Source organism: Mandrillus leucophaeus, unplaced genomic scaffold (genome assembly GCF_000951045.1).
Source record: "Mandrillus leucophaeus isolate KB7577 unplaced genomic scaffold, Mleu.le_1.0 Scaffold476, whole genome shotgun sequence".
In the NCBI taxonomy this organism is placed as follows: Eukaryota; Metazoa; Chordata; class Mammalia; order Primates; family Cercopithecidae; genus Mandrillus; species Mandrillus leucophaeus.
The window spans coordinates 1568324-1579351 of record NW_012105098.1 but is presented as its reverse complement, the minus strand read 5'-3'; the positions used below and the strand labels follow the sequence as shown (position 1 = coordinate 1579351).

The 11028-nt window shown below is 40.6% G+C and overlaps 1 protein-coding gene across 1 annotated transcript in view; it reads right to left on the bottom strand.

Annotated features, from left to right (window-relative positions):
- The window catches only part of SEL1L2 (sel-1 suppressor of lin-12-like 2 (C. elegans)), a 92577-nt gene extending 82479 nt beyond the window's left edge, over positions 1–10098 (bottom strand). The window contains 1 exon segment of the mRNA XM_011995210.1: positions 9805–10098. Coding sequence (XP_011850600.1) covers positions 9805–10098 — 294 coding nt within the window.
- Positions 10099–11028: the final 930 nt, after the last annotated feature.

Here is an 11028-nt window from a genome sequence, read left to right as displayed (position 1 = left end):
AAAAAAAAAAAAAAAGAATATAAAACAATCTCAGCATACATTTTCCTAACACATCTAAAATTTTTTAAAACAAAGCAAATATGTTAGATGCAATAACCACCCCCAAGTGAAAAGAATAATTATCCCTTGTAGAGAAGAAGTAACTCATTCAGTTACTTCAGCAAATTATCAGTAAAAATATTTCTTCCTCTTGGCAAAGCCATTGCTTATTATTTTATTGTGTATTTGCACATCCACCTTCTAATGTCACCAAACAAGAATAATAGACAGCTTCCTAAGGGTAAATTGTGAAATACAGGGAAATGGTAAAGTAGCAAATAAAAAGGAAAAAAGTGGCATGAGTGATATTAATAATACAGTGCTAAAATAAGATTTATATTAACTGCTAATGCTTTCTGAAATTCAGAGAATATTAACAACTGATACATACTAGAGTCTGTATTTATATTCTGTATTTACATGCAAGGAGCAGAAAATTATAGTTAAACATATAGCCATGTCAGCTCTTCATGGTACAAGGAATACATGGATTATCAAAGAACTCAGGCTTTTTTTTTTTTTTTTTCATTACTTTCAGCACGTCTTTTCTCTTAATTTTACTAGAGCTACTGATAGTTTCTGTTCATTCCTTGATACATGGATTGCTAAATGACATTCATTCATTCACAAATATTTAGCAAGCACTTATTAAATTGTAGTGACTAATCAAGAGATATTTGTATCTCTGAGAACAATACAAAAAAGTAAAGAGTTCAGTTTCCTTTGAGAGAGTCAAATGGGGAGTGAAGTAATAGCAAGTTTGTAGACACATGATTACATGCAACAAGAAAGCAGATGAAGACCCAGTAGTCTGGGAGAGGAGTTAGAAAATGAGGGATGTGCTATTTTAAATTGATGATAAAAAAAAATTCATCAATTTTTATGGGCTTGGAATGGGGGTGTGCATGCTGATTGGTCCATGGCTTGGAAAAAGCACCATTCAATTGGTTAAAAGGCATCATCCAGAAGGAACCAATTGAGAGAGAGAAAGAGTAAGATGGGGGTAGAACTTCTCATTCTAGGTGTGGACTCCATCCAGAATTGGCAGCTTGGTTTTCAGTCTTTAACCTCTCTTTGGCTTGAAGGTCGGGTTTCACCGGGGACCGGTCCCTGTCTGCCTAGGAATTTGTCTGTCTTCTGTTACTATCAGTACAAAGGCCCTGAGACTTGGGTACTCCAGAGATAGCATGGAGGCCAACGTGACCGGAATAGGGTGAGTAATGGGAGTATAGTCAGAGCTCAGAGAAAGAGCAAATGCTAGTCATGTAAGGCCCCGTGGGATGTGATGAAGAGTTTAGATTTTGTCTTAAGTGTAATGGAATACATACCGTGAGGTGAATAGGCTGCAATAGAGCAAGAATGCAGGAGATCAGGGAGGTGGCTACCACAGAGTCCAGATGGGTGAGCTGGTGGAGTAGTTAAAAGGGATTGGATTCTGGATATTTTAAAGACCAAGATAACTGGGATATTGTGTATGAGAGAAAGAAGCAGAGGGTGAGCAGAAGATTTTTATTCTAAGCATCTCATGGATGAAGGAGCCATTTACTGGCAAAGGAGACATCAGTAAAGGAACAGGTTTGGAGTTGAGAAAAATCAAGAGTTCAGTAGTCAACATGTCAAGTCTCAGATCCATTTTACACATCCCAGTAGACATGTGCCTGAAGTCGTTTGTGTCTGGGGTTGAGGCAGTGCAGGTTATAGCTGCTGGTAGGTTGCTAGAGTTGTTGATGGGTGGTTATAGAATTGCTCTTCAAACTGTTTCTTTTTTTTCAGTGTGAAAAATACAGAGCATTTTGCTAAATGCATTATGAGGGTGGCTTTCTGAAACTGGAGAACAAACAAAACCCAGGAAGGTCATCAGCTGAGATGTGTTGGAATTTTGGGAAAGGAGAAGTCATGAAATAGTAATCTTAGAGATGTGGAATAATAAATTTGACTAGAGAGATGTTCAGGTTTGCTGGGAAACACTGAAGGCCTCCTTGGTCTGTGGTCATGAAATTAAAATGAGACTGGTTGCCTGATCCTCTTTATTCCCAGCCATGTTCTGCCACCCAGAAGTAGGAATTGAGTAGATGGAGAACTACATTTCATCAGGGTTTAGGTTTTGCCAATAAATGAAATGGAGTGCAAGGGGAGTAACTAAATGGAAGATCTATATGAGGAAGTGATTTCACAGCGCCCCACAATGTTATCTGCAATTCCCAAATCCAAAAAACTGAACACTGAAAGCTTTTTCATTAGTTTGGTGCTCTCCATCAGTTGGTGTGAAAACTTGACCTGACCTTATGTTAGGTTAATTCTGTTCTTTATTCCATTTAGTGTGATATTTTTATGTTTTTCTGCATAAATATTAATGAAAACAATGTATTTCCTCAATCTCTACTTGGGATATTCTATAATATGTTAGGGGTGTATGTATGTATATTTCTCCTTCCCTTTCTCTCTTTCTTTTACATTTGACATTATTTTACATTATTACACTATTTACATTTTAATATATACTTATAGATATATGTTTACATTTCTAAAAGTTTTTTAATACTTTGAATTCTGCCTCACACTCTTCCAAAAAATTGCGGAGGAGGGAACACTTTCAAACTTATTCTATGAGGCCAGCATTACCCCAATACCAAAGCTAGACAAGGACACTACCAGGAAAGAAAACTATAGACCAATATCTCTGATAAATATTGATGCAAAAATCTTCAAAATATTAGCAAACTGTATATTAAAAATTTATATACCATATAAATTAAATGCATATTAAAAAATTATATACCATGACCAAGTGGGATTTTTTTCTGATATGCAAGGATGGTTCAACACATGGAAATTATGTAATATGTCACATTAACAAAATGAAAGAGAAAAAAAGCACATTATTATCTCAATTGATGTAGGAAAAGAATTTGACAAAATTTGACATGCTTTTGTGATAAAAAGCATTCAACAACAAAGAATAGAAGGAAATTACCTTAATATAATAAATAAAGACCCTATATGAAGTGTTACATACTCAATGGTTAATATCATACTCAATGGTTAAAGTTAATATCATATTCAGTGGTTAAAGACCGAAAGCTTTTCCTTTGAGATCAGGAACAAAGCAAGGATACCCAGTGTTACTACTTTCATTCAACATAGTACTGAAAGTCCTAGCCAGAGCAATTAGGAAATAAATTTATCTAGGGAAAAGTTAGAAAAAAATAAAAGTTATCCAAATTGGAAAAGAAGTAGTAAAATTATCTGTTCACAGAATTATGTTCTACATAATCTCATATGTAGAAATCCCTAGAGATTCTACACAAAAAAACTGCTACATATAAACAAAGTTTAAACAAAGGTTGCAGAATACAAAATCAATACAAAATAGTTGTGTTTCTATATACTACAAATGAAGAAGTCAATAAGGAAATTGAGAAAACAATTCCATTTAAAATAGCTAAAAAAGAACAAAGTACTTATAAAGAAACTTCGCCAAGAAGACAAAAGGCTTGTATTAAAAAAACGATAAAACTTGCTGAAAGAAATTAAAGACACTGACAAATGGAAATGATGGTGGTGGTGGCCGCCTGGAGCAGCCACTGCAGAAATGCCAGCTGCAGCAGGGGAGGCACGCTCAGGGCTGTGTGCTCTGCAGAGTCAGTGGAAGCTGGGAATAGGAGGGAGCCACGCCCCATTCCGAGTTGGCCAGGTGGGAGCCCCACCTTCCTGGGCACAGCTGTTGCTGCCCAGCTGCGGCTGCAGACCCAGGCATCCCTGTACTCTCAGGGCGAAAAACCCTCCCATCCCCACAGGCTCAGAAGTGCCTGCTCCGACTGCCTGGCCTCTCCCAGCGCCTGGTACCTGCTGTGATTTTGGAGCAAAATTGAGGCGGAGCCTGGGCACTGTTGCAACCCAGCTGGTGTGTGTGCACTTTGGGGGGTGCTGACATGCCAGCCCCCTGCTGCCTCAGCCCTCTCTGGACTTCGGGCACTGACAAGCATGGAAGGGAGGCCGAGGGGGTGCTGAGGATGGCTCAATGCAGGTCTGTAGGTGCCATTCCACATGAACAGCCTGGGGACCATGGATGACATGTAGATGGCAGCAGGAGGCAGACAGGTTCCTGGGTGGAAAGATCAGGTCCCCAGTGAAACCCCATCTTCAAGCCAGGAAGGACCTGAAGCCTGGGGGCCAGGATCCCTTCCGAGCTGGGAGTGAGAACTTACGGTGGTTTTTTTAGGCCCACCCATGGCTACCCATGAACCAATCAGCATGCACTTCCTCTCTTGTGAGCCCATAAAAACCCCAGGACTCAGCCAGACTCAGGCAGACATCAAGACGACCTGCCTGCAGATAGGAGCTACCTACTCTGGATCTCCTCTCCACTGAGGGCTATAGAGATGATGGGATGACCTGCCTGCAGATAGGAGCTACCCATTTTGGATCTCCTCTCCACTGAGAGCTGCATTCATCAGGACCACCTGCCTGCGGAAAGGAGCTACCCACTTTGGGTCTCCTGAAAGCTGTACTGTCACTCAGTGAAGCACCTCTTCACCTTGCTTACCCTCCAGTTGTCTGCATACCTCATTCTTCCTGGATGCAGAACAAGAACTTGGGACCCGCTGAATGGTGGGACTGAAAGAGCTGTAATACAAAAAGGGCTAAAACATGCCCCCCACACTGCAGGTAATGAGAAGAAGAGAAGAGCTGCAGCCCTTCTAGGAGCCCAGACTTAGGGGCTCCCCGAGCCAGGGCTGTGACACCCTCTTTGGGGCACTGTGGTTTCTGGCATCTCCAAACTTCTGGGCACCACTGTATTCCCTTCATCCATACACAGGTGCCCACGGCAAAAGCCACTTGCAGTGTATCTGATCCAGCCACAGGTTTGCATGAAGCTGTTGCCTGTGCCAGTGCCTGTAGCTGTCCACTCTACCACAGCAGCCAGTGTGCCTGGCTGTGCACAGTGGCTGGACCCTGTGCTCACTCATGCACCCCTTGCCACTCCATGCTTGGCTCGCCCTTGGCAGTTGTGGGGTCCAGGCTGGTAGCATGAGCCAAGTGCAGCCTGCCAGGCCAAGTGGCCGGAATGAGCTCAGCAGGCCTGAGCAAAACGTGGGCAAAGGTGCCACCAGCCACAGAGGCTTCCAGCTGGAAAAATGACACCCCAAGGATCCTGTGACAGAAAGATACCTTGTGTTCATGGATTGGAAGTGTTAATATTGCTAAGATGTCAATACTATCCAATGTGATCTACATATTTAATGCAATCCCTATAAAAATCCCAATGACATTTTTTTTTTCAGAAATAGAGTTTTTTTTTTTTTTTTTAATTCAAATGAAATCTCAAGGGACTCTGAATATCCAAAACAATCTTGAAAAAGAAGAATAAAGTTGGAGGTCTCAAACTTCCCAATATCAAAACCTATTACAAAGTTACAATAGTCAAAAGAGTGTGGCACAAAGATAGACATATAGACCAATGCAACAGAATAGATAGCCCAGAAATAAAGCTTCTCATATATGGTCAAATGATATTAAAGAGTGCCAAGACCATTTAGTGGAGAAAGACAGTCTTTTCAAGAAAATGTGCTGGGAAAACTGGATAGCCACATGCAAAAGGATGAAATTGGACCTTACCTTATTCCACATACAAAAGTCAACTCAAAGTGTATCAAAGACCTAAATACAAGACACAAAACTATAAAATACTTAGAAGAAAACATAGGAGAAAATTTTCATGTCATTGGATTTGGTAATGATTTCTTGGCTATTGTTACTGAAACACCAGGGTTTCAGTCTAGGCCCTACTGCATGCCACACAGAAAGCCAATGCACTGAAAACCAACGATTGAGACAATTGGTATTGCCAAAGAAGAAGGCTTTAGTGAGGAGATGGGAGATGAGTTTCAAATCGGTCTCTCTGACCAACTGAAACCAAGGGTTTATGTAGCAGAGAAGAAATGAAACAATGTATGAGAAAACAGGAACTAGGGAGGGGCAAGCAATCATGGTGAATGAGGGGGCCAGCATCTCATTGCCTGGATGTGGTGATCTGATGAGTTTCAGTTCTTTGACACTTTTTTGAGAGGCCTAAAGGTGGTTTCCTGAGAACAGAACTCAGATAAAACAAATATAAGTTTCAAGCTTTAAGACCAGAAGGGTCAATTTCTATGTTTATCCAAAAAACTATCTATGGAACTATTGGGTCAGTTTTAGTATGACACCAAAAGCCCAGGCAACAAAAATAAAAATTGATAAATTAGACTACATCAAAATTTAAAATCCCTGTGTATGAAACGATACTATCCACAGAGTGAAAAGACAACCTACAGAATGGGAGAAAATATTTGCAAATTAGATAAGAAGTCAATATCCAGAATATATTTAAAAACTTCTACAACTCACCAAATAAAAACTCAATTAAAAAATAAACAAATGAGTTGAATAGACATTTTTGCAAAGAAGATATGCAAATGGACATCAAGCCCATGGAAATATGATCTGCATCACCAATCATTAGGAAAACGGAAATGAAAACCTCAATGATCTACCACCTTACACCCTATTCGAATGGCTACAATAAAAACAAAACAACAGGCCCGCGCGTGGTGGCTCATGCCTGTAATCCTAGCACTTTGGGAGGCTGAGGCGGGTGGATCATGAGGTCAGGAGATGGAGACCATTCTGGCTAACATGGTGAAACCCTGTCTCTACTAAAAATACAAAAAATTAACCAGGCATGGTGGCGGGTACCTGTAGTCCCAGCTACTGGGAGGCTAAGGCAGGAGAATGGCATGAACCCGGGAGGCGGAGCTTGCAGTGAGTCAAGACCATGCTACTCACTGCACTCCAACCTGGATGACAGAGCTAGACTCCATCTCAACAACAACAACAACAACAACAAAACAAAACAACAACAACAAAAAAAACAAGTGCTGGAGACATTAGAACACTTGTGCACTACTGGTGGGAATGTAAAATGGTGCAGCCACTGTGGAAAACAAATGATGATCAGACAACAGATTAAAAATGGAATTACTGTGTAATCCAGTATTTCCACTTTTGAGTATGTGCCCAAAAGAATTGAAAGCAGGGTATTGAAGAGGTATTTGTATGCCCATGTTAATAGCAGCATTATTTGCAATAGCCAAAATGTGTAAGTAATCAGCATTCATTAATGAATGAATGAACGAACAAAGTATGATTACATATTTCAGCTTTAAAAAGGAGTAAATTCTGACACATGCATAGATTTTGAGGAGATTATGCCAAGTGAAATAAGTCAACTACTAAAAGACAAATACTGTATGAACACTTAGATGAGGTACCTAAAGTAGTCAAATTCAGGGAGACAGAAAGTAGAATGTTGATTGCCATGGTCTGGGGTGAGAGGGGAATGGAGAGTTTTTTCATTTTGTTTTGTTTTTAATGGATATAGAGTTTCAGTTTTGCAAGATGAAGCGTCCTGGAGATTAGTGGCACAACAGTGTGAATATAATTAACACTACTGAGCTGTACATTTAAAAACTGTTAAAATGGTAAATTTTATGTTATGTGTATTTGACCACAATTTTTTAAAGCCTAATTTCTGAAATAGCTTTGTTCCCACAGGCTTTGGAAAAGGTCCTGTGGTGCTGTGGTGATGTGGCATCAACTCTCAGCCAAGTAATAAGGGAAATGAGCATGTGAGGGGAACAATGAGCAGTAAAAAGGGCAAATCGATTTGAGGTCCTGGTGGGATTGAAGCATTTATGGAACAACCTGGAAAGATATCAGTGGCCATCAGAGACTTGGATACCTGAAATTTTCATTTGGAACAGGCACAGTTAAGATTATGACCATGGCAGTGTTGAGGAGGATGGGACTATTGGAAGCAAGAAGATGTAAGTAATGAAACTGAGCTGCTACGATTCATGAATACTGAAATCTCCAATGCAGACAGGAGCTCTCTGCTCCTGGGAGAGAAAGACCACAAGCTACGCTTCTGTCTTCATCTCTTACTACTTTCCCAATAAGAATGTGGCAATAGGGAGGGAGAAGGATACCTGCTACCCTATCCTGAACCAATATAAGTGGGTTGTGGGAGAAAATGCTTGAAAGAGTTACAGGGGAAGAAGTCGTCAGGAGACAACGAGGTTTCAGTTAAGATGAAGGGAAAGGTAACATTTGGAGAAGTATGACCCTGAAGTTAGGTGATTAGAAAGAAAATACTGATTAGAAAGAAAATTTGGTGTATTTGCTCACGCCTGTAATTCCAGCACTTTGGGAGGCCAAGGTGGATGGATCACGAGGTCAGGAGATGGAAACACAGTGAAACCCTGTCTCCATTAAAAATACAAAAAATTAGCCAGGTGTAGTGTCATGCGCTGACAGTCCCAGCCTGGGGAGGCTGAGGCAGGAGAATCTCTTGAATTCGGGAGGTGGAGGTTGCAGTGAGCCAAGATCACGCCACTGCACTCCAGCCTGGATGACAGAGCGAGACTCTGTCTCAAAAAAAAAAAAAAAAAAAAAAAAAAAAAAGAAAAAAGAAAGAAAATAAGCATCCCAGGGATGGAGAATCCACACATTTTATAGCCAAGTCTTGAATATATGGTAGTAGGTGTATTGAATTACACCTGTAAACCTTTATTGTATCTACCACATGCAAAGCATCACACTAAAAAAGGTGAAAACATACTGTTTTGCCTGTCAGAAGCTTACAACCAAGTTTAAGTAATATCAAACAGGTTTCACAAAGCAAAAAAACACATTAGAACCTTTTAGAAATTCCAAATTCCAGTAACTGTGTGGGGTACATTGTAGGCATTGTGCTGCATGAGTGAATATAGTGATAATTTGTAATACTAAGATCTCTTAAATCGGAATGGGCTTGTTTATTCTAATATGCAAAATGGGGGATAATTAACCATTTAAATAACCAATTAACATCCTTCACAAAGATGTTAGGAGGAATAAATGGTATATATGAAGGGATTTTATAGAGTTTGTTATATAACTGTAAGGATATGGTACTGAATATAAATTCTGAATATAATGACCTAAATTAAGATTTCTAAATTTTATACTAAATGCCCAATAAGACAATGTAAGTGAAATCTTGAGGCTATCTTTACTACCAGGTTCCTTTCTCAGGAAACAGCCCCTCAGGCTGCTCAGATAGTATCAAAGAATTAAAACTTACCAGAACTGAAATATCCTATTTGTTAGTCAAATTAATTATCTATTGGACCAAGATGTTAATCTAAAAACAAAAAGATTGTGTCTGTTTAACTGAAGAAGAGATGGAACTGAACATTCTGGTGAAACTGCTAAGCCCTGTGAGCCAGGTGACTTTTTCCTTCTTTTCAGAGTTTTCACTGTTGCTCATGGTGGTCATGGCTGTCATAATGAGACAAACCCATAAAGGAGTCCCTGGAGAAACTCCAGCCAACGTGCACACTGGGAGAATGGGGTGGAGCCTCTGAAAGTTCATGCTGGTTTACTGTGGGAGGAGCCTGGCCTCTCCTGTTCTGGGATTAGTGACCTGGGATTCAATCTGTGAGCCCACGGGCAGGAAGCACACTCTCTCACTTAGCCGAGAGTCCCTGTTTCCCCCTTTTTTTCTCTTTTCACCCAATAAACCCTGCCCTTCTCACCCTTCAAAGTGTCTGTGAGCCTAATTTTTCATGGTTATTACAAGGACCCTGTTTTTAGTTGAACTAAGCAGAAAGTCCTATAACAGCTTTGGTGCCCAACATGGGACTCAAGGAAGGGTGAGTAAAATGGCGACTCAAAACCTCTCACTGTTGCTTCTGAGCCGTCTGGTCCTACGGCATTCCTCTTCTTACTTTCAGGACAGTAATGGCACTTATCTTTTCTTTTACAATACTGGATATGGGCCACACCCATCCCAATGGCCACAGGTGCAAGTGCGGGATGGTTAGGCAAGGCAGCTCCCTGCTCATCCTTTCCTACTAGCTGAGGTGCATGGACATGTGTGGTGCATGGATGTGTCTGCTGCATGTGTGCATGGTGTCCAGTGACCACACAGGGCAGTAATGAGCCAACAGTAGCTGCTGGGGGCCTCAAGGCGCCCATACAGCTGGCTGGCATTCCCTACCATGCACCCATGGAGTCTCCACTCCCCCAACCAGGGAGTTCAGCTTTGTCCCCCTGCAATGTTTCTCTCTGGTGGAGGAACTATTTGCATAAGAATAAGAGGTTCTTCCTCTCTGGCATCGTTTTTCCTTCTCTACCCCATCAGCAGTTAACTCTTAATTAATGTTTTTTTTTTCTTTTTGGAAAACATTTTACTAGGCCAGGCACCCCAACTATCACTGTTTATACTTTCTGTAGAGTTTTAATTGTGAGAGAGGATTTGTGAGGTTAGTTTTAAGCTGTAGCCCACCTGGTGTACTTTGCACAGCTTTCCACAGCAAACTTTGCAGCAGGCCTCCATCTTATTTTATATCCTGGGGGTATGGCCTGTAACCCCATGGCAAAGCTTTGTTAGCAATCCTGCCTTAGGGAATGAGTTCTTTCTGGTTTGATATCTGCATGTTTTCCTAGCCCTGTCTCTTACAGGGCTCCACCTCATGGCTAGGTTTTCTTCTGCCTGTCTTTGTAGCTATATATGTGTTATGTATGTGATGTCTGTAAAAAGACTTCTAGTTACTTTGGCCTAAAGGAAGACAAGCACTTGGATCAAATATTTTTCAAAGAGAAGATAAAAGCTGTGGTAACTTTCAGTTCATGTGACTTTAATCTTTGAGAAATAAAAACAGCCTTAAAGATTATTGGTAAAAAGCAAGTGTCATCAAAATATAAATAAGTGGACTAAATGATGCAGGTTACATGCAAGGCTTGTTAAATGTTTTAAGGTTACAAACTGCCTTTTGGGTTTTGAGAACTATTTGAGTTGCCTGCTCCACAATTGGTAAGGCTCGGGGACATACGGAACTAACCATGCCCTTAATTAATGCTAGAAGGAGTCAAACCTTGGCTGCACCTAGCACACAATTAAAACAA